This window comes from Petromyzon marinus, chromosome 21 (assembly GCF_048934315.1).
Source record: "Petromyzon marinus isolate PM22_M1 ecotype Great Lakes invasive population chromosome 21, UKy_Petmar_22M1.pri1.0, whole genome shotgun sequence".
NCBI classification, from domain to species: Eukaryota; Metazoa; Chordata; class Hyperoartia; order Petromyzontiformes; family Petromyzontidae; genus Petromyzon; species Petromyzon marinus.
The window spans coordinates 6,132,455-6,156,305 of record NC_133687.1 but is presented as its reverse complement, the minus strand read 5'-3'; the positions used below and the strand labels follow the sequence as shown (position 1 = coordinate 6,156,305).

At 49.9% G+C, this 23,851-nt stretch overlaps 1 protein-coding gene across 3 annotated transcripts; it reads right to left on the bottom strand.

The window, feature by feature from the left end:
• Positions 1–1,647: 1,647 nt before the first annotated feature.
• LOC116944457 (annexin A3-like) lies at positions 1,648–17,813 on the bottom strand. Of its 3 annotated transcripts, none has more exons than XM_032958081.2 (13): positions 17,549–17,813; positions 14,245–14,288; positions 13,286–13,373; positions 12,362–12,456; positions 11,585–11,698; positions 11,122–11,212; positions 10,437–10,516; positions 9,956–10,012; positions 8,776–8,869; positions 7,302–7,397; positions 5,992–6,050; positions 4,423–4,545; positions 1,648–2,976 (listed from the first exon to the last, which is right to left on the bottom strand). In XM_032958081.2, the coding sequence occupies exons 2-13, from the start codon at positions 14,257–14,259 to the stop codon at positions 2,917–2,919; spliced, it is 972 nt and encodes a 323-aa protein (XP_032813972.1). In that variant the 5' UTR covers positions 14,260–14,288; positions 17,549–17,813; the 3' UTR covers positions 1,648–2,916. The 3 variants fall into 3 exon arrangements, with proteins under 3 accessions (XP_032813972.1, XP_075924583.1, XP_075924584.1); XM_076068468.1 differs by lacking the exon at positions 17,549–17,813 and adding an exon at positions 14,879–15,060 and having other exon boundaries at positions 14,245–14,290; XM_076068469.1 differs by lacking the exon at positions 17,549–17,813 and adding an exon at positions 14,395–14,832.
• Positions 17,814–23,851: the final 6,038 nt, after the last annotated feature.

Sequence of the window (23,851 nt, the reverse complement as noted above, 5' to 3'; positions counted from 1 at the left end):
ATGTAATATTAATAAGGGACCGCGGCCATTTGAATATAATATTATTAAGGGACCGTGGCCATTTGGATGTAATATTAATAAGGGACCGTGGCCATTTGGATGTAATATTAATAAGGGACCGCGGCCATTTGGATGTATTAATAAGGGACCGCGATCATTTGGATGTAATATTAATAAGGGACTGCGGCCATTTGGATGTAATATTAATAAGGGACCGCGACCATTTAGATGTAATATTAATAAGGGACCGTGGCCATTTGGATGTAATATTAATAAGGGACCGCAGTCATTTACAGTCATATAAGGGACCGCAATGATTTGCTCCGTAATATTGTATAGACTCACAAGGAACCGCGGTTATTTATAATGCGCTGGTCTACACCGACGGCGACTTCACAGAAGGACTGCGTTCCTTTGCGGTTCGACTCTCGCAAGGGACCGCGGTCGTATAAAGGGCTCTGAAATTGTGAGGGAGCGCGCAGTCACTTGCGCAACGGGACGATTCTCGGAGACATTGACGGTGGATGATGTTCGTGCGAATGATAACGAGGAGCAAATAAACAACTGCATAACGGTGCCAATGGCACGAAGGTGCATGAACGGACACGCGAGTCACGGTCCCCCGGGGGGTACTTCTTATCCACGAGAGTGTGTGTGTGTGCTGCTTATTCCAATAAATCTAGACGGACCGAGTCAGCATCCAGGTTCGGAATTAGCATTCAATATACAGCGGACTGTACAGGGTGGTCCAGGTGTCTTGTGACTCCCCCCCCCCCCCCCCCCCCCCATTGACTAACATTTTTTGTTCTTTTGCACGCTCATTTCTGTTTTAATTTCAAACGCCGAATGTCTCACAGGGCTATACCAAAATAAATGAACTGAAATGAACGTGCAAAGGAACAAAATATTTTAGGGGTCAATTCATTGGGGGGGGGTCACTGGACATCTGGACCACCACGTGCAATTGTACTGTTGCAGGCAGCAGAGCGTTACCTCGCAAGAAACTCAAAACACACACACACGTCGTCAGTAACGACGTGTGTGTGTGGCCTTAAAAGGAGATAACAATATACAATAAGCGACGTTTTGGGCAATACCCCCATCGCACATTTAACCATTGCCTGAAACGTTGCCGATTATATATTTGATTATAATCAAATAATTATTTAGGGGCCCACACTTGACAAGTGTGTTGGTGTGAGTGCACTATTGCCAAGCGGCAACAGCAGCAGTAGCGGCAACAGCCCCCAGATGATTGAATCCTGAAAATAAGTAATAATAAAAAAAACGTTTTTTTTTAAACATGCTTTAATGAAATGTACCGTACTAGTAATGGAAGAACTCCACGACTCCAGGAAGTGGCCCCGAAGCTTGCCACAACGTATGGGGACCGTGGTGATTTACAGCCAACGTCAGTTGAGCGTGGACAATTAGACCCAAGGCGAAACATAACATATAAAAAATAATGTTTAAAAATATTTTTTGTATTTTTATGATAGAATATAGTATTGTCATCAGTATGACATACGTATACCAAGTTTGCAGTCGATACTACATTGGGAAGTGAGTTAAAATTGAGTTACAAGATTTGAGGATACGACAGCAACAGAGTTAATAGAAAGCGTGTAATAATAATAATAAAAAGGCTTGAGACTTTGCGAGGCTTTAATCCTTGGGTAAACAATCGGAATCATCAATCAATCACAATCATCTCGCTCGTAATAGTAAATCCACAAGTTGCCAACACCACCATCACTGCCATACCGTGTCAACCCATACGGTTTGACCCCGTGTTCTTGTACAGGGAAATTGAGTTTTCAGGTCCATACGGCGTACAGCCATTTCAATACGGACACATTTTTCTGTCTATTTGTGTTTCTCCCTTGTGATGGCACTTCGTAAGACGAACGTTGAGATTTACAAGGGTAAGGTCTGAATTGGTCTGGTACAAGATAGGGCAATGACGAGGGGTTGACGGGTATGCCACTCTAGCACACGGGCTACTGTGAAACACGGATTCTAAATGGGGTCATGGAACAAACAACCAAACAAAAAACCCCAACAAGAGATTGGAAGGAAAACTGAAAAGTGCCACAAAAGCGTGGAGAGATGCGGCGCAACAAGAGACAGAGAGGAGGAGCGCGCGGAGGACACGGACGCAGGTTCAAGAAAAGCATCTACGATTGTTGAGAAAAGCGAGTGGGCATGGTCTGGACAGTGTCTCCTCTGACTTGGCATCCTTTATTTAACCTGCTGATGATGCGGCCTCTGCTGATGATGCGGCTGATTATGTTGGTGGTGATGATAGTGACACTGTTGTGATGATGGTAATGATGATACTGATGATGATGGCAGTGATGACGATGGTGGTTGTGGTGGTGATCGTGACACCGATGATGACAATGGTGGTTGTGATGATGGTAATTATGACACTGATGATGATAGTGGTTATGATAGTGGCTTACGCGTCTCTGTCATCCGATGAGGTTGCTATCTCCCGGCTCGCCAGGATATGATGGTAGTACACCCAAGTTGATTAATTTCCATCTGTATTCCATCCGTAGCACGTCAACCCACTCGCATGTCTGGGTGCTCCGGTTTCTTCCCACAGGGATAATGACTGATGGAGTTAGCCAAACATCAACAATCTAGGACCACAAAGCTTGGGCGATTGTTCTGGCTACCTTTGCACTTTTTTGTGGCTTCCCGCACCCCTGAATTTATCTACGTAAAATGTATGCATAACACGTGAGTGTTTCATTTTATGATGGTGTAGATGATGGTGATGCTGCAAATTGCCAGTAAACATGCCGACACTGCCCTAAACGTCAGCACCGTGGCTGGCCCAACGTTGCCTCAACGTTCCACGTTCGCTGGGTCCCTCCTCCTGCCACTCACGGGTTCCCACGGGCTCCCTCACGCATTATCTCCGCACACCTTGAGCAGGGCCTTGAGGTAGTCCCCGGACGTCTCCTCCTGGGAACACACGGGAGAGGCCCACGGGTGAAGCACAATTGACCCCGACTTCTCTACCTGAGAGAACACGAGGCTTAGGTGGCAACGCGGTCTGCGCGGGTCTTACTACGCCGTCCCTGTGCGAATCTCTGGGTCTCCATGCATGTCTGTGTGAAGTATATGGGTCTCGGTGTGAATCTAATCGAGAGCTAAATGGAGTTCAAAAGAACTCGCAAACAGACACCTCGTGAAAGACCCAACGTATAAGATCCCTTGGGTTTAATCTTCCACGAAGCTCATGATCCACCCTAAATCGCATCCACTGCACAGATGCGGATACCTGATGAACAAATGGAGCTTTAAAAACTCTCCATTATGCGACTGTGGTCATCTAGAACAGAATGTACAACATAATGACGCAGTGCCCGATCCACAAATACGAAGGAGACATTATGGCGATACATTCTGCTGCTCCTGACAGTTATCTGGGTTGACCACCTGAATGTGAAATTGTAGTTGTCGCTCTGCATCAGCCATACGAAAAAAGAAGATTGTAAATCTATTATTTTTTATGCAAGTCCGTGGGCCTTTTACCTTAGTCCGTGAGTCTGTATGGAGGAAGACATCAGTGCCGAGTCCATCATCTCGCGACACTTGAGAAGATGGTTTCATTACAACTCAGTCAATATGGACCTCTTTGCGTGGTAATGAATATATCGCGTTCACACGCAGTACTCCCCCTCCGCCCTCCGCTGCTATCGCGAGGCATTCGTCTTCTTCCAACGACGTGTCCCGTTTTTTTTAGACATCAGAGGTGGCAACGCTATCAACGGGCCCAGCCAGGCACCTCTCCTCCTGCTCACCGTGACATTGGTCTGTACGCTGCTAGGACGCGGAGCCACCGCGTTGTCTATTCAACTATTTTTTGTAATTTTACCAGGTAAGGACCACTGAGCTGAATAGCTCTTTTTCAGAAGCGACCTGGCCACAAATGATTACGAAGTGGCTTATCATGTGGACATTTATAGCAGCCAAATACTTGAAATGCACGTTTGTAAATGTGGAGGGAAAAACTTTAGACACACTCTCTGGTTCTATTGGTAAAGTCACGTAGGTAAAAAATATAAAATAACAAAAATCAGAGAGTATGGATCCTTGCAGTCACGAAAGCTTTAAATCTAAAAACTTTAGAGTCCGGAGAAAAATCCACGTGGCCACGGGGAGAGAGATACACACATTCCAAATATACAGCAGGCATCGGGGTCGGGATCGAATCAACGACCTCCTGTATACTAGGCGAAGAAGTTAACATCTTGCCACCCCAGCGCCTTACACACGTGTCGACTCGTATGCCGCATACGACCTTGGCGACATTGCAGTGGACAGAACCTGGTGCCAGGACCATGCTGAGCCAGCTCAGTGCAGCTGCGCGGTGGAAAAAAAAAAGATCCGGCGAACTGTTCTCACCTTGATGACCTGGCTCAGGGGCTTTCCGTACTTTTCCAGGTACTGGACCTTCACGTCCTGGAGGTCAATTTCGCTACGGGACACCAGCACGCGGATGAGCGTGCGGTCTTGCGTCCCGCAGCCCTGTCCCACCGAGGCGGGGGGGGGGGGGGTGGGGCGTGAGAGGTTACGCAGCCCTGCAGCATAGTGGGGTGGGGGGAGCATGCACACTTCATAGGTGGCACGAGGGAGGCAGTGTTAAGCTGTCAGCGAGTGGTAACCGCTAAATAGATTGAGCATCGACGATCCGTGTTTGTTTGTCGTGCGGTCTGGTCTGGCTCTCGGGCCACTGTGTTGTCGGACGAAATGCTGTAATGTCCCATCGCTTCGCTGTATGTATGTAGAACTTCTTTCACACAATACATAGCTAACCATGCTAATCGGAGGGTGCGTCGTATGTATGTATGTAGAACTTCTTTCGCACCATACATAGCCAACTGTGTTCGTCGGAGGTATGCATCTTGAACTTCTTTTGCACCGTACATAGCTAACCATCCTCATCGGAGGTGCGCCGTACGTATGTATGTTGAACTTCATCTGCACCGTACGTGGCCAACCGTGCTAAGCGGAGGTGCATTGCATTCAGATCCCCACCCAGCAGCGACAGCAGAACGGTGAGATCGAGCGAAATGAAGCCAGGGGAATTAAACGACGGGATCGATACCAACACTGGGCGTAGCGTGCGTGTATCCCACCTGCCTAGGGTCTCTCCAGAGCTCCCTCTCGCGGAGGACCTGCCACAGTAGTGGCACGAGTGAAGCAATTGCAGGGCTGCGCTTTTGCCCTTTACCAAAGCAGACGATCAATGGGCAATTGGTGCGAAGCTTCCGGAAGATCTACAACTGCTGTTTTTAAAATAATTTCTGACCTAACTACAAGACTTGAAAATGGGGGCTGATCCTTTAGTAGCGGTGGGGAAGGGTGGGGGGGGGAAACGGGGGTTTATCCCCCCTCCAGCTCCCCTTCATGCTCGGGTGAACTATGGATAAATAATCCTCTGAAGCCCAGCAGTGGATTGTCAAGAGGGCTCTCTGTGCATGAATAAAATGAATGCCTGGAGTAGATTTAACAACGCACGTGTGAGTGCACGCAGCATCCCCATGTACGAAGACCCTCTCAGCCTTATCCAGCCACGGTGGTGAAAAGTGATCTCCCTCGCCTGGTATCCAGGAGGTTGTGGGTTCGATCCTGACCCTGATGCCTGCTGTGTATTTGGAATTTGTGTGTTCACTCTCCCCGTGGTCGCGTGGACGTTTGTTCCGGGTCCTCCGGTTTTTCCCTCCACGTTTGGAATCAACATCACACGTTTAGAGCATTTGGCTTCAATAAGAATTCCACACGATAAGTCACTTGGTTGAGCGGTAATTTATGGCCAGGTCGTTTCTGAAAAAGAGCTATACAGCTCAGTTGGCCTTACCTGCTAAAAAAAAAATACAGCTCAAATGAACTGAATGCATGGCAATTTTCATCGCATATATGGATTTCCGAAGCGGTTTTAAATCAATGGATGCTCCAATGTTTCCTTTTCACCTTGCATGCCGAGTTCAGTCGCTCAGCGAAATAGGTGGCGGTGTTCTTGGCACACTTCACTGCAAGAGAACAACACAGACGCAGAGGGAAAGCTGACAGGCCAGGCCGTCAAAGGGAGCCTCCGCTTCATTCGCGGAGTTTAAAGGTGCAGAACATCGTAGCGTTTCCAACCGTTGCACGATCCGCCCTGACCAATCGACTGCCCACACCCAGTGCAATGTTTGTGCATATTACTATCACTACGCTTGTTTACCCAGGAAAGCTTCATAGAGTCTCAAGACTTTTTCAGGAGGGTCCTGCCAAGTTTTTGCAGGAGGGACAGATGCCGCAGCTGCTGCTGCTGCTGTGTGTGTGTGACCCCGCATTGGAATGTATTTTGGCCGATGCCGGTTACGTTGTGTCAGTGTTTTAGCTATGGGGGGGGAGGCCACCAGGGAACCTGGACGAAAACCCACGCAGAGCAAACTCCACGCACACAGCAGTCAGGAAGCGACCCGGGGACCTTCTGGCTGCGAGGCGCGAGTGCCACTACCATGATGCCACTGTGCCGCTCACGTATCCGACTTCTCCATACATCCGCCTACACCTCCCCAGCGAGATGGATGTGTGACGTTGTGCTGCGCAGAGAAATGTGCGTATGTTGTACACTTGTAGGTGTGTGTGTGTGTGTGTGCGCGTGTGTGGGGAGTGGCGGCGCAGTGGTTAGCACTGAATTGCACTCTGAACTCAGCGACCCCAGTTATTTCGCTGCTCACGGCCAACATTGGCGACAAATATCTGAACCGGTCCTGGGCCTCCCCTAGGTCGGTTCAACCTTAATTGAGTACCTCGTGCAGTGTGCATGAAACATTGCCACTGGGGAGAGAAAGGCGGGCGGGCACAGCGCTAGCCATAGGTGCTCACTAGCAGCACTTGCCCCAACAGGGGTGACACGGTGGTGGGATGTTAACTACCTCGCCTGGTATACAGGGAGACGTGGGTTTGATCCCGATCCTGACGTCTGCTGCTGTATATTTGGAGTTTGCGTGTTGTCCCCGTGGTTGCGTGGATTTTTCTCCGGACTCTACGGTTTTTCCCTCCACATTTAGAACCACGCGTTTCGAGTATTTGGCTGCTATAAATGTCCGCATGATATGCCACTGCGTTGAGTCATCATGTGTGGCCAGGTCGCTTCTGAAAAAGAGCTATTCAGCTCGGTGAGCCTTACGTGGTAAAATTACAAATTGTTTGTTTTCTAGTTTAGTTTAGCAGTCTGATAAGTCTATACGAGGGATATTTGTCCGTGTGTACATGTGCACGTGCGTCCGCACCTATGACCAGCAGTAGGTCTCTGAAGGACCCTGAAGTCTCGCTCTTGATGACGTCCTCCAGGTCCTTGGAGCTCACCTTGCGGTACTCCTCACACACTGTGGATAACAAAGACACAGATCCCCCGTATAGCCTGAACAGACTGTTGGGGCAAGTGCTGTTAGCGGGCAGCACCTATGAAGGCCAGCACGGCACACGAGGGGGTGGGGGGCCAGCACCACGCCTGGCCACCTTTGTCCCCCCAGTGGCGATGTTTACACACTGCACCAGGTACTCAATTGAGGCTGAGTCGACTTAGTGGAGGCGCAGGACCGGTTCAAATAATCGTCACTGGTGTTGGTCATGAGTGGGATTTGAATACAGGTCGCCAGGTTTGTAGCGCAGCGCGCTAACCACTACACTACCATGTGGAGAACACATGCACACACGGGCACCGGCGTGGTTAAGTAGGTCAAACAACCCCAATGACAGACACGGCGTCTTGTCCAGCACTGGATTCACCACGTGCTGCAAATTATTATGATTTAAACAAAAACTTAACTTTTTCATTTTACTAGGTAAGGCCCATTGAGCTATACGTGCTCTTTTTCAGAAGCGACCTGGCCACAAACGATAGCTCAACGAAGTGGCTTATGTGTATATGTATAGCAACCAAATACTCGAAACGCATGTTGATTATAAATGTGGAGGGAAAATCGGAGGGCCTGGAGAAAAATCCACGTGATCACGGGGAGAGTGAGCATGCAAACTCCAAATATACAGCAGGCGTCAGGGTTGGGACCTCGCTCACGACCTCCTGTATACCAGGCGAGATGGTTAACACCTTGCCACCGTGGCGAATGGGAAACCTGAATGAGGGAGATGAAGAAAGCCCCAGGGGATGAGGAGGGAGTTGGCAGAAAGAGATGTAGGAGAAGGAATTTTGAAAAGAGAGACAAAAATAAAACTTTTTCGTTCGATAACAAAATATTCGACCTCACCAAATCTCAAGACTCTTTTTCAGGAGGATTCTGCCACGTTTCTTTCACGGTAAGGGAGGGGGCACAATGTTGCTGCTGCTGTTTGATCCGAATTGAATAATTAGTGGTGTAATTTTTCTGAATTTTTTTACAAATACCGGTTAACAATACAAAGACAAAGATTCCCCTTATAGCCTACGAAGGCCGCCATGGCACACGAAGGGAGTGGGTGGCCAGCGTTTGTCTCCCAGTAGCGATGTTTAGACACACTGCACCGGGTACTCATTTGAGGCTGAGTCGACCTAAGAGAGGCCCAGGGCTGATTCAGATAATCGTCACTGGGTGTTGGCCGTAAGCGCGAATCGAACTGGGCTCTGCAGAACGGGGGGAGAACACACACACTCTACGCAGAAAGACGCCTGAGTCGGGAACCGAACCCAGGTCCTAGTTGCTGCGAGGCAGCGCGAATGTCGCCGCTGCCGCGCTGCCGATGACTGGGATCGGGCGTCCCACTCACCCAGCTTGAGCTGCGGGACGCTGCGGCCACACAGCACGGAGATGAACGTATCCTCATTCGTCCCGACCTTCTTCTCTCCAGCCTCGTACAGCACCTGGGGTCCACACCACGCAAAGACGAAGATCCCCCGCGTAGCATGAACAGACTGCTGGGACAAGTGCTGTTAGCGAGCACCTATAAAGGCCGGCACGGCACACGAGGGGGTGGGTGGCCAACACAATGCCCGACCGCCTTTGTCTCCCTAGTGGCAATGTTTACACATTGCACCAGGTACTCATTTGAGGCTGATTCGACCTAGGGGAGGCCCAGGACCAGGTGTCTTGACCATGAGCGGGAATCGAATCTGGATCACCAGGTTCGAAGCACCGGTAGGTGGCCAGCACCACGCACACACATGCAGGCTCCCTCTCCCTGTGAGTGGAGGTGAGGTCTGGTGCTGGGCTTAGGTGGGGTGCAGTCATTGCACCTTTTCCCCCAATATTAATACAAATCATTATTCTGGATGTCAGGCACGGGGCGCAATATTACAAATTAGTCGTTGATATTTTAATGCTCTGCTGGAATTTATCCAAATTAAGTGCAAATGATTGCTTATTTTTCCTACATGTGCAATCATTGGTGACTGGGTTGAAACCATCGACTCAACACTCAGTATATGGGTCTCTGTGTGAGTCTATGGGTCTCTGTGTGAGCCTATGGCTCTCTAAGTGAGTAAATGGGTCTCTATGTGAGTCTATAGTTCTCTGTGCGAGCCTATGGGTCTCTGTGTGAGTCTATGGGTCTCTATGTGAGTTTATGGGTCTCTATGTGAGTCTATGGATCTCTGTCTAAGTCGATGGGTCGTTGTGTGAGTCTACGGGTCTCTGTGTGAGTGTTTAGGTCTCTATGTGAATCTTTGGGTCTCTATGTGAGTCTATGGGTCTCTGTGTAAGTCTGTGGCTCTCTATGTAATCACTGGTGACCAGGCCGAGACCATCAACTCGCCACATTTGAGAGCCCGGTTTAACCACAGGCGGCTGAACCCTGGATTCGAACCCAGGGACTCAGTGGTGCTGGCTCAGCGCTCTGACCTCTGAGCCACCCGCGCTCCCCCACTCACGTTCCTCCGAGCCCCCTCTATTTCCCATGACACTTGCTGCTACCACCCCACAATCCGGACACGCGACCTCTTGACCTTTACCTTTGCATCCTTCTGTGCCTGCTGGAGGTCTGGTTTTCCACTTTCATCACGGCTGCCCTGGGGAGGTCATCATCATCATCAGTATAATCATCATCAGTGTTGCCTTCGCCTTAATAATCAGTCATCATCAGTGTTGTCGATTGGCACGGTTGGCTACGTATGGCGCGAAAGAAGTTCAACATACAATAATCAGAGTCATCATCATCTTCATAGCTACTGTAGTCACCATCATTGTCGCTGCCATCATCAACCATAACCTTTACCCCTAATACCAACCCTAATTCTAATCCCAACTGTAACCTTAACACTCATTTCCTCTGGCTCACCCTCGTCATCATGATCATCAATGTGGTCTTCATCACCGAGCCGTAACCGACCCCTAACCACAACCCTCACAATAACCTTTAACACGCTTCCCCTGACTTCGGACACCAACCCTAACTCTGACTCTCAACTCCGAGCCCTGTTCTTTGTGTCTCACCCTCAGCAGGGTCAGAAGTGTCTTTTCAAAGTAGCCGGTCGTATCAGAGCCAATGTCATCGTCAGGGCTAGTCTTGTACTCTGTGGAAGACGGCCAGAGACATGGGAAGACATTGGGAGACATTGGCGGACAATGGGATACATTGGCAAACGGTGGACGACAGCGGGAGTCAGTGGGATACATTCGAAGATAGTGGGAGACATTATGAGACAGTGGGAGACATCAGGAGACAGTGGGAGACATGGTAACATATTAGAAGACAGCGGGAGACATTGGAAGACATTGGGAGATTGTGGGAGACATTTGGGGACAGTGGGAGACATGAGGAGACGTTAGGAGACAGTGGGAGACATTTGGAGACATTGAGAGATTGTGGGAGACATTGGGGGACATTGATGTATTTTGATTCCTACGTGTTGTAGGTAATGTGGTCATGTGACCTCTCCAGCCACGAGAAGCAGCTACATTATAAGTGAAATTACTGTGTGGTAATCTATTCTCGAATTGCATTGCGATATTGAATCATGGCCACAACTTTGACGCAGGTGAGCTGAGTGATGGTGGGGAGGGTCAGGTAAGCAAGGTGATTGATAGTGGTGAGGGCCAGTGAGCTGGGTGGTGGTGAGGGCTGCCGAGCTGGGTCGTGAGGGCTGGTGAACTGCGTGGAAGCGGTGAGCGCCGGTACCCTCGCGGTATGCGAGCACCAGCTCCCCCAGCTGTTTGTTGGTCCGGGTGCCGAGGATCTCCATTAGAGTCTCCTCATTGGTACCGGCGCCCTGTGGAGGGACAGGCGAGTAAACTCACTCACCCACTCATTCACCGACTCACTCACTCACTCACTCACCCACTTACCCACCACTCAATCACCCACCAACTCACCCATTCACTCACCCATCCACTCACCCATCCACTCACCCACCCACTCACTCACCCAGCAAGTCCGGAGTTCATAAACTCACTCAAGAAATTGACGCACTTATCAACTCACACTCTCACTCATTTAATTATTTACCGATAGACTCACCCACACACTCCTTCACTTACCGTCTCACCCACTCACTCACCCACTCGCCCTGCAGCTCACACACCTGCCCTCCCCTTCAGTCACCCACCCACCCCGTCGCTCGCCCACCCACCCTGTCGCTCACCTTCATGGCGTTCCGCAGGTCCTGCGCATCCAGCATGGCCGGCGTGAGCAGCAGAGACACGAGGAGTCTTCCCAGGTCTCCGGACACCTCAGATTCCACCTCCGACACCAGCGACTGTCAGTGAGAGAGTGGGGCTGAGGGTGAGCGTTGCGTGGGGGAGCGGGGATGAGCGTGTAATTTAAGAAAATATTTAATTATAACCTATTCAGTAAAACCTCACGGATGTTTATTCGTGCAAAGACAGCGCTAGAGTGTTGCTGCTTTTAGGGGCTCAGGCCAGAGACAACCAAGTATATAGGTCATGGGTTAGATTTTTTATTTTGGTTTAGGGTTCGTGTTTTGGGTTAGGGTTTAAGCTGGGGTTTGTACTTCGGGTTTAGAATTCGGGTTATGGTTAGGATTTAAGTTATGGCTGTTTACTCAACTACCTTATTCTTCATCAGGTAAAGGCCACTGTGCTTTCGGCTATTTTTCATAGGCGACCTGGCCACACGTGATACCTCATCAAAGTGGCTTCATCATCATCGACACAAACGCGTGTTTGTAAATGTGGAGAAGGGAGGCAGGGACGTGTAATGAGAGAGATCACGCGGACTCCAAATACACATCAGGCATCGCCAGGGTCCGGAATCGAACCTGTGACCTCCTGCAGGGTTTCTATGCTGGGCTCGGCTTATGGTTGAGGTTCAGTGTGGTTGTGTTTTTGCTGTATGTAGGGTTTCGGGGGATAGGGGTCACGTTCGGGTTGTGTGCGCGCCTACTCCGAGTCTCTGTCACCTTCCCCGTGAGGCTGCGGAACGCCACGGTGATTTGCTGTCGCTGAGCGGCGCTCCGCTGTGTCAGGACGTCGATCATCGCATCCTCGTCCGTGCCTGGCGACGCCACACGCCGCCGCATGGTTGAAAACTAATTTCTATAGAACTGCTTTTCTGCATTTAGTTTGTTGTCTTTCCCCCGCACCTCCGCTTAGCACGGTTGGCTACACCCGGCGTGAAAGAAGTTCGACGTACATAACAATGTTAAAAAATATATATTTATCAGGTAAGGCCCACTGAGCTATATAGCTCTTTTAAAAATGGACCTGGCCACAAATAATAACGAAGTGGCTTATATTGAAATTTATAGCAGCCAATTACTCTAAACGCGTGTTGATTCTAAATGTTGAGGAACAAAACCGGAGGACCCGGAGAAAAATCCATGCGACCACGGGGAGGATATGCAAACTCCAAATATACAGGCATCAGGATGGAATCCACAACCTCCCGTATACCAGGCATGAATCTGGTATACAGGAGCATAAACCATCACGCGAACTCTGGTCATCCACGCAGTAGCGGCTTTTGGCTAGCCATCGAATAAAGACGCTCACCGCATCGCGCACTTTAATATGTGCTTCTGCGACCGTCTGGAATGCTCTTCCGATATTAAGAAGCCACTGGAGCTATGCACTCTTAAAGCATCTAGAATTAAAATTAATTTCTTTAGAAATGCTTTTTGTGTTCAGTTTGCTGTCCGTTCCCCCACACTCCAGTTAGCCACGGTTGGTAGCGTACAGTGCGAAAGAAGTTCAACATACACATATATATAAACATTCTAGCGTTGGTTCAACGTTTGCATGTGGTTGAAAGCATTGGCCCAACGTTGAGCCAACGTTGGGGTGAAAGTTGGTCCAAGGTTGCCTGTTTGTGGGGGAGTAGTTACCCAGGCCTCGCATCGCTTTCTTGAGTCTCTCTGCATCGGTCTTTGCATCAAACGTGGTACTCGGACGGATGGTTCCACGCGATGGAGCCTGGGACATAATCATCAGCATCATCATCATAGTTAAAATCATCATCATTAACATCATTGTCAATATCAACGTCATCATAACTAAAATCATTAACATTATCATCATGAACATCATTATTCATATCACCATCATCATAACGAAAATCATGATCATTTACATCTCTATCATCAATATCAGCATAATACACATCATAATACTGTACATGTTCTTGTAAAAGGCGCTATATTAAACGACATTTGATTGGTTGATAAACATCATCATGAACACCATCATTGAATTCACCATCAATCTTAATTATTATTAATGCATTAGTGTCCTCAATTTCATCATCAGCAACACATTTATCACCACCATAATTTACAACATCAACAAGAAAGTTGATCATCATCATCGTCAAATACATGAACATCTTCAATGGCATCATCATCGTCGCGTGCAACGTGTACGTATGTTGAACTTCTTTCACACCGTACATAGCTAACCGTGCTAATCGGAGGTGTGTACGTGTGGGTGCAGTGAATCGGCATTGATGTCACGAGTTTGTGATGGACGGTCAAGGATAACGATGGAGTGGCAGCCAATGAACAGAAAGGCGTTTCGCGATGATGTTCAGCGTGCAGATGGAGAGACGAACGTAGCTCGTGCCCAGGTGCTGCGTGGATTATTACATCACTTGGACCAGTGGCTTGGGGAGGCCTTCATCCAGCAGTGGATCGACCATGGCTGCTGCTACGACTGCTGCTGCTGATGAATGTACTGGGCACGTCTGAACGTATGGGCATGAATGTGTGAGTGCGTTTGCTGCTACAGAGGGTTAACACGGAACCACGACGAGTACACGGTGCAGTGGGTGGTTCTCGCAGGAACTCACGGTGGCGGGCAGCATGACTCTTGCTTTGTACTGCTTCGCAAAGTCTGTGTGAGAGATAACGCGTAGAGGGAATTCACTCCCCAGGTAAATTACTCTCGGGGCATTCACTCACGGTGCATTCACTGCGCAGTCACTCACACGCTCACTCACCAACCGATCCACCATTCACCCACCAACTCGCCAAACTGCAGGTCACAAAACGTTTCTTTCCGCTTATTCCCTCGCAATGCTGCCTCCACTTTAAAATTCCATCCCATATCCTCTTTTCCCAAGAACAATCAGGGGCGGCCCTAGACGAGCTGCCAGCAATTGGCGCCCGAGGCGAACCATGCAATCGGCGCCACCACCCGCAAACCCCAAGGGCAGATCTAGGCTGATGTTTTTGGTAAACTGGAAAAAAATGTAGCCCATATTTTCCGTTTAATGTTTTGTTGAGGCGCAGTTTTTTTAAACAGAGGCATAATTATTCGGTTTGTCCGTCTGTCTAACCAATACATTCTCAGAAATGTTGAGAAATTAATCATAATTCATATTTCCCTCTGTAGGCGCACGGGAATTGAAATAACGACAGCTTGGTAATTTTATTTGTGTTTTTTTTCTATTGTTATCCTGGAATTTGTCGTCCTACTTAACTTGGCGCCCGAGGCGACCGACCAGTTCGCCGAAATGGTCGAGCCGCTCCTGACAAGAGTCTTGCTCAATCCCATCGACTCGCTAACTCTCCGGCCCTGTGCTGAACATCCGTGCACTGTAAACAAAGTCAAGTCAAGTGCACGGTTGTCGCTTGCGATGATTGATGCAGTACCGGTTTCTCCGGATTATAATACGCTCACAAAAAGTAAGACGCACCCCCAAATCGCGTTCACGATGTCAAGAAGCCGACAGGTCTGGTCATTCGAACCATTAATTATGGATTTACAATTCAAAGAGGGGGGTGCGTCTTGTAATCCGGAAAATATGTTAATGGCAGGGCGAGTCGAAACTTGGCTGTCCGGGCGCGTCATGAATCTATTAACAGCAGTGATCTGGTGACGCTACCGCTGCTGCGTTGGCAGTGGTGCACAAGCGCAGCCAACAATCACAACGACAAATCGAAACGTTGCGTCAATAGCACGGCGGCCTTAGAAAGGTAAAGCATATAATAGCTGAGACGTTTCGGGCAATGACCCTTCTTCGTGGCACATCAAATAGAGAGGCCAGATCGATAGAATGGATGACAGCCGTTGGAGTCTATGGTGGGGGGGGGGGCTCATCAGGCCACGTGGTGTAACACATGTCTTGTCAAGAAACATATACCATCAATCACGCGAATTCCGCTCATCCTCGCAGCAGCAGCGGCTTTTGGCTGCTGCCATCGAACCGAAGACGATCAACCGCGTCGCGCGCTTTCAGGCGCGCTTCTGCGGCCGTCTGGAACGCTCTTCCTTCCGATATTAGGAAGCCGCTGGAGCTATACACCTTTAAGTCACTTAGGTTGAAAACACATTTCTTTAGAAATGCCTTTGTGTGTTCTAGATTTGAAGCTTTCGTGACTGCAAGGATTCATACTTTTTGGGGTTTTTTTCCGGTAAAGTCACGTAGGTGAAATGAAATAAAAGAAAACAACTAAATTAAATCACGACGTTTCGGAGGCAACACAAGCTTCCGTCTTCAGGTGGAATAGTCACAGCAGAATATCTCAGAGCTGTCCACTTGACGCTGTGACTATTCCACCTGAAGGCGGAAGCTTGTGTTGCCTCCGAAACGTCGTGATTTAATTTAGTTGTTTTTTTATTTTATTTTACCTACGTGACTTTACCGGAAAAAAAAAACAAAGAGTATGCCTTTGTGTGCTTAGTTTCGTTGTCCCTACCCGCGCTCCTCCGATTCGCACGGTTGGCTACGTGCGGTGCGAAATAAGTTCAACGCACGCACGCATACACAACGAAGCGAAACCGAAAATCTGATAATAAAAAAAATAACCGCCACTTTTTTTTAAAACAAATTCTCGTTGTGGTTTTCACACCTGATGATGATTGCTTGTGTCGCAGTCGAAACGTCGTGAGAATTGTATTGTTTTATATATTTTTTAAAATCATTTTATTGTTTCCCTTCTACGTGGTGACGTTACCGACAGAACCAAGAAGAATACGAAGCGAAACCGGTCTCATTTCTGGACTGTCAGGAAACCACATCGCGAACGTCCCCCGGTCAAACCGGGCACGTCGAGACTCGAGAGTGCCGGAGGTGGGGGGAGCGGCTCGTGCTGCGATGGGTAACGCACCGGACTTGCAACCCAGCGAGAGGTTCGCCGGTTCGAATCGATCGCCCGGTGCGGCATTTTAAACCACGGTGCAAGATTCTTCACCCCCTCCCCTCTTCCGCCCCTCCTCGAGCTCTGTCCACACAGCAGTATAAGTGGATCCGCCGCGGTTAGGGGGCAGTCCATAAATGACGTCACGCGATTTTGGACGATTTTTTGACCCCCCCCCTCCTTCGTCACACGGCGTCATAAAAAGTCAGACCCCCCCCCTCAAATATGATGTCATAAAGCTCTGCCCCCCCTCCCCAAAAAAATAAAACATGCTTCAAATCGCTTTAAACTATTGTCATTGTGCGTATTTAATGTGGCGCTGCACTCTGATGTTGTAGGTAGAAAACATAAAAAGTCTCGATTTAAAGCTTTCGTGACTGCAAGGATTAATCTTCTTTGGTTCTTTATTCTCATTCTACGTGACTTTACCGAAAGAACCAAAGAAGATAAAAAAGTATATTTGTTTCAGTAGAACGTGTTGTCTATATTTATTTAAAGTTGCGCATTTTGATGTGACGTCACATTTCTCAGACCCCCCCCCCCCACCCCGTCGTCACACATCGTCACAAATGTCTGAACCCCCCCCCCCCCCACCTAGGTGCGTGACGTCATTTATGGACGGCCCCATACTTCACCACGTCTGTGGTGCCACTCGCCACTGATGTTTGCCGCGGTTGGTACAGGCGGGCGTGGGGGTGGGTCGTGGCCTTCATCGAGCAGTGGATTGATCCTGGCTGCTGATGATTATTATGGAACAATATCGCATCCTCCGGATTATAAGACGCGCCGGAAAGTAAGACGCACCCCGAACGCGGTGTCAATAAAGTTTATGCAGATCTGGTCACTCGCGCGCGCGCGCACACACACACACGTACCGGATTATAAGACGCACCCCAAACGTTCGCTTTATGGGGTAGGGGGGAGGGCTTGAGGTTGCGGGGAGTGCGTCTTATAATCCGGAGAACACGGGTAAATCGACGGCGTGTTCGTCGTGATCGGAGGCTCACTCACCTGCCAACCGAAGCACTTGCCCGTGAGACGTTCAAATCCAGGTACGTAAGTAATGTGTGATATGTTTAACTTCTTTCGCGCTAATCGGAGGCGCGAAGAGACTGATGCAAGCCGGGGGTGTCTATAGCCGTGTGGCTCGGTGCGTTGATAGCTGCGGTGAGTGAGTCGGCGTGTTCGTGGTGATGGGTAGAGTTGTGCAAGGGATGGGTGTGGGACTGCGCGCGGGAGTGTTGGCGGCACGGGGAGGAAGAGGAAGATGAGGAATGTGGAACAATACAAAGACAAAGATCCCCCGTATAGCCTTACTACACTATTTGGGGCAAGTGCTCTTCGCGAGCACCTATGAAGTCTGACACGGCACTCGAGGGGGTGGGTGGCCAGCAACATGCCAGGCCGACTTTGTTTCCCGAGTGGCGATGTTTGCACATTGCGCTGAGCCGACCAAAGCGAGGAGCGGGAATTGATCTCGGGTTCGTAGTGCAGCGTGACAACCGCTACCCCAACCACGCAAACCCCATCACAAAGACAAATCCCCGTATTGCCTTAACAGACCCTGGGGGGAAGTGCCGTTTGGGAGTAGCAGCTACGAAAGCCGGGACGGCACACGATGGGTGGGTTACCAGCACCACACCGCACCATGTACTCATTTGAGGCTGAGTCGACATAGGGGAGGCCCAGGACAGGTTCAGATAATCGTCACTGGCGTTGGACGTGAGCGGGAATCGAACCCGGGTCGCCGGGTTCATAGCACAGCGCGCTAACCGCTACACTACCGCTCCCCAAACAACAACAACCGCCATTCGCCACTTAGTAGCGGTGACGTCACCACGACGCTTGTGCCAGGCTATGTGCACCTTGAGGCCACGTGAAGTGTCGAACGTCCGCTGGCAAGAGGTCACGGGGCAGACCCAAGTGCCACGGGTCGACTGACTGAGATGACTGAGACGATTGGCTGATGCACCACCTGTGCCCCCTACTGTGCCAACCTGCTGTGCTTTATCCACCCGGCGCTCCGCTCGTTGTTGTGAGCGTCGCTCCTCCGCCCTCCGTTGTTGTTGGAGGGCGACTGCCTCCAACTATCCAATAGCGTCCTTCACGAGCCTCCTCCACAGAGGCCGATCTTGACACCGCTGGTACCAGTCATCGGCAAGTCCACTCAGCTCCACGTCCTCCTGTACCACGTCACTCCATCTCTTCTCTAGCCCGTGCCGCGCCCGTTTAGCCCCCTCGATCCAGCAGAACAAAAGCTGTTTCGGCATGCGGTGGCTGGGCATGCGGGCTACATGACCCAGCCAACGCAGCCTTGCCTGCCGGAGGAGCTCACCGATGGGACCTTGCCCAGATCTTTCAAGGATTTTTGAGCTCCTCACACAATCCAGTCTGGTTAAACCCAGGATGGATCGTAGGCAGGCCAGCCTAAATGTTTCCAACCGGCGAAGATGCTCCATTAAGGGGGGTACACGTTTCGCAAGCGTAGAGAAGGGAGGGAATGACCGTGGCCGAGAAGACCTGAAGCTTAGTGCGGAGCGACAGACCAGGTAGCTTCCACACAGGATTACGCAACCGATGAAAAGATATTGCCGCTCGACTGATTCGGAGTGAGACCTCTGCTGTTAAACTGGAGCCGGTCATAAGCACACTGTCTAGGTATGGGAAACTCTCCACTCTCTCCACAACTGCCCCATCACGGATTGGGAGTTGTACAAAATACCCAGGCAGGTGCTTAGTTTTGGTGGGGCTGATGGTAAGGCCCCATTTCTTAGTGGCACGCTCCAGTCTCAGCAGCAGCGTCTCCAAATCCTCCTCTGAATGAGCAGCTATTACCAAATCATTTGCATACATAACGTGGTTGAGCAATAGGGAGCCATCCCTTGACCGCACCCGGACATCGATCAGCCTCCCATTATATCTGCACCAAATGGAGATTCCCCCGGTACAGCTATTGAAGGCTTCACGAACTACGTGGTCAAAATAGATGTTAAATAATGTGGGAGCCAGAGGACATCCCTGTCGCACCTCAAGGTGTACAGGGAATGGCTCTGACTCCCGGCCACGTAGTTTTACCCGGGCCCGCTCACCATCATGACGGTCCTTAATGATCGTGAGCAGAGGGTCAGGGACTCCAAAAGCACGAAGAACAACTCAGAGCCCAGGCCTACTGATGGTATCATAGGCCTTGACCAGGTCAATAAAGCAGAGATGAAGGTCTTGTTGGAATTCCCTACACCTCTGCTGTAGCAGACGGACAGAAAATATGGCATCTGTGCAGGACCGCCCTTTCCTGAAACCGCATTGGGGCTCCGCAAGCATCTCCTCAGCGTGCCTGGCGAGGCGATGTTGAATAATCCTTGCCAGGACCTTTCCCGGCACACTGAGGAGTGAGATTCCCCTGTAGTTTCATAATAAAGGTTTTTGGGTTAGATCGCGTTTATTTATAAATGTGTCGTAACCCTCCACCACCCGACACGGCCAATCAGCAAAAAAAGTGTCACGTTGACAAAAGACAAATAATTCACTACTTCAGCCCACCGGTGTGTTGAAGAGCTAATCCACATTTACAGTTTGAGTACTGTAAATGTGGATTAGCTCTTCAACACACCGGTGGGCTGAAGTAGTGAATTATTTGTCTTTTGTCAACGTGACACTTTTTTTGCTGATTGGCCGTGTCGGGTGGTGGAGGGTTACGACACATTTATAAATAAACGCGATCTAACCCAAAAACCTTTATTATGAATAATATTGGTCGCGAAAGCCTACGTGTTAAACTGCCCCTGTAGTTGTTACAGTCTGTGCGGTCAGCCTTCTTAAAGAGGGGGACCACCAGGGCATCCTTCCAATCCTGCGGAACCCGTCCAGTGGTCCAGACTGTTGTTATATGTCATATAGGGCAGTCTGTGCACAAACGCCACCCTCCCTCAGCATTTCGCACACACACACCACATCACACACACCCCATCACACACACCCCATCTCACACACAAACCCTATCCCACACACACACCCCATCCCACACACACCATCACACACACCCCATCACACACAGCACATCACACACACCCAATCACACACACACCCCCATCCCACACACCCCATCACACACACCACATCACACACAACCCATCACACACAACCCATCACACACACCCCATCACACACACACACACCTCATCCCACACACACACACCATCACACACACCCCATCACACACACACCCCCATCCCACACACACCATCACACACACCCCATCACACACGCCCCCCTCTTTCTGTGACTCACACTGCCCCGTGTATAAACACTCGCGACTTCCCGCATTCCCTCGCCGTGCGCTCATGGTTACGCGGCGCCCCCCTTCCCCAGCAGCCGGCGCTGGCCATCCCACGGAACCTATAGGACGCGGCGACGAGTCACGTTAAGTTCATTCGTAAATGTATTAAGTTTTTGAACCAGCTTGACCAATAATTGGGCAAAACTTCTCCCAATTTTCATCCGGACAACTGGAGAACAGCACAGTCGCTTTGCAAACGTGACGATCTCTGTGTCGGGTGGTGGAGGGTTATTGACAAGTATTGACAAATAAGCCTACGTCGCCTGGCCCCACAAACAAATACGAATCTCCGCCTGTACTAAAATATTGTACAGTATAAGGTGGTCCAGATGTCTTGTGACCCCCCTCCCCCCCCCCCCAATTTTATTCTCTAAAACGTAATAGGTTTTGTATACCCCAATGGGTGTGTAATATAACGCGAGCAATATCACTGTTTCAATACGTATCATTATTGTTAAATCTTTCAAATCCTTTCGAACATCTTTCATAGTGCTGGTGTGTGATCTTTCATGAGCCCATACGCTCACCGCAAGCCGTTCCCCAAGAGTACATGAACTCGTATCGGCCACCTGAAGTAAATACATAATTAAGCTTCATTTAAAACAGAAATGTATAAGCAAAAGGGGGGAAAAAACACATTTGAGGTAAATCAATTGAGGGGGGGGGGTCACAGGACATCTGGACCACTCTGGAAATCACTCTGCTCCCCCTGCCGTGCGGTCCGATGCACTGCAGGGGAAGGTCTCGGGCGTGGTGGCGTTGTGCGGTTGTGCCCCGTGTTACTCGGCATAGTTCAGAGTTCCATTCATTTGGTATAGCCCTGTGAGCCATTCGGCTCTTGAATCGGGTGCAACCGCAACAAACAATAACATGAACAAGAAAAAACATCTTTAAAAGTGACTATGTGACTGTGACTGTGCAAACAGAAAATCCAGGAAAAAAACAGCAAAATATTCCTGAGATAGCACCGTACACCAACGCTGTGTACAAAAATCCCAGTGGGATGCAAGTCAAACACCAACAACAACAACCACAAGACAACTAAGATTAAGGCCATCAGTCTAACTCCGTACTACAATAAACAAAAACATGGCCATCCGACGTTCCGCTGCACGTGCTGGGGGCTTCCTGAGATTACAAAAAATTAGCAGACATATATGTTGTATCCCCTTCCGTTCTGTGATCGGCGCTTTGTACCGAACGCGCGTTGAGTTGTAATAAGAACTAACAAAAAAAGAAAAAGATGCGTTAAACGATTTGCGGGTGTTTGCTGTTGCATTCGCGCAGGGAAGGCACCGATTGCTGAGTCTCAAGACTCATTGTCGGGAGGGTCCTGTCCCCATTGGGATGTTTGGCCATTGATTCCACTCGTGAGACTTTGGCTTCGTGTGGGAGGAGTCCGAAGACGTCGGAAAAATAAAATAAAAACCCCACTACGCTAAATACGAGGGGATAACGCTCAAAAATCCGAACAGATGGATTAAATCCACATGGGTCCGACTCTATCTGTGGACCGCACCCATTGTTGTAACGTCCTTACCAGCCCCTACTCGACATCTGTGAAAAAGCGCTTTATAGCTCATCGGATTCCTCCAGTATAAATACATATTCTGATTAACTGTTCTGCCCTCTGCTGGCACCTCGCAGAACTGGAGCACGGCGCCTACAGCACCTGGCAAGCACCTGTGGGGGGTTGCCTTCCCCAAGCACCGGACCAGGCTCAGGCATGCTTCGCGAACGAGATTCGTCGAGATCGGGCACATTCAGGGCGTTGTGGTCTTCGGCAAATTAGGAGGCTCCATTAATCGACCGGGCACCATTTATAACAACGAGTTTTCAAAGATGCAGAACTAATATACTGCTCGTGTGGTCAGGGTTCGGGATAGAGGCAGGTCTAGTGTCTGATTGGCTCGTGTGGTTCGGGTTCGGGATCGAGGCAGGGCTAGTGTCTGATTGGCTCGTGTGGTTAGGGTTCGGGATAGAGGCAGGGCTAGTGTCTGATTGGCTCGTGTGGTTAGGGTTCGAGATAGAGGCAGGGCTAGTGTCTGATTGGCTCGTGTGGTTAGGGTTCGGGATAGTGGTAGGGCTAGTGTCTGATTGGCTTGTGTGGTTAGGGTTTGGGATAGAGGCAGGACTAGTGTCTGATTGGCTCGTGTGGTTCTGGTTCGGGATAGAGGCAGGGCTAGTGTCTGATTGGCTCGTGTGGTTAGGGTTCGGGATAGAGGCAGGGCTAGTGTCTGATTGGCTCGTGTGGTTAGGGTTCGGGATAGAGGCAGGGCTAGTGTCTGATTGGCTCGTGTGGTTCGGGTTCGGGATCGAGGCAGGGCTAGTGTCTGATTGGCTCGTGTGGTTAGGGTTCGGGATAGAGGCAGGGCTAGTGTCTGATTGGCTCGTGTGGTTAGGGTTCGGGATAGAGGCAGGGCTAGTGTCTGATTGGCTCGTGTGGTTAGGGTTCGGGATAGTGGCAGGGCTAGTGTCTGATTGGCTCGTGTGGTTAGGGTTTGGGATAGAGGCAGGACTAGTGTCTGGTTGGCTCGTATGGTTAGGGTTTGGGATAGAGGCAGGGCTAGTGTCTGATTGGCTCGTATGGTGCTGGTTCGGGATAGAGGCAGGGCTAGGGGACTGATTGGCTCGTGTGTTTCTGGTTCGGGATAGAGGCAGGGCTAGTGTCTGATTGGCTCGTGTGGTTAGGGTTCGGGATAGTGGCAGGGCTAGTGTCTGATTGGCTCGTGTGGTTCTGGTTCGGGATAGAGGCAGGGCTAGTGTCTGATTGGCTCGTGTGGTTAGGGTTCGGGATAGAGGCAGGGCTAGTGTCTGATTGGCTCGTGTGGTTAGAGTTCGGGATAGAGGCAGGGCTAGTGTCTGATTGGCTCGTGTGGTTCGAGTTCGGGATAGAGGCAGGACTAGTGTCTGATTGGCTCGTGTGGTTCTGGTTCGGGATAGAGGCAGGGCTAGTGTCTGATTGGCTCGTGTGGTTA

Excerpts from the sequence above, each read along its gene's own strand:
- LOC116944457 (XM_032958081.2), bottom strand. Across the intron at positions 10,013-10,436 it reads CACTTCTGACCCTGCTGAGG|GGCAGCCGTGATGAAAGTGG; the intron begins GTGAGACACAAA and ends TGACCTCCCCAG. Across the intron at positions 4,546-5,991 it reads GACTGAACTCGGCATGCAAG|GGCTGCGGGACGCAAGACCG; the intron begins GTGAAAAGGAAA and ends TCGGTGGGACAG.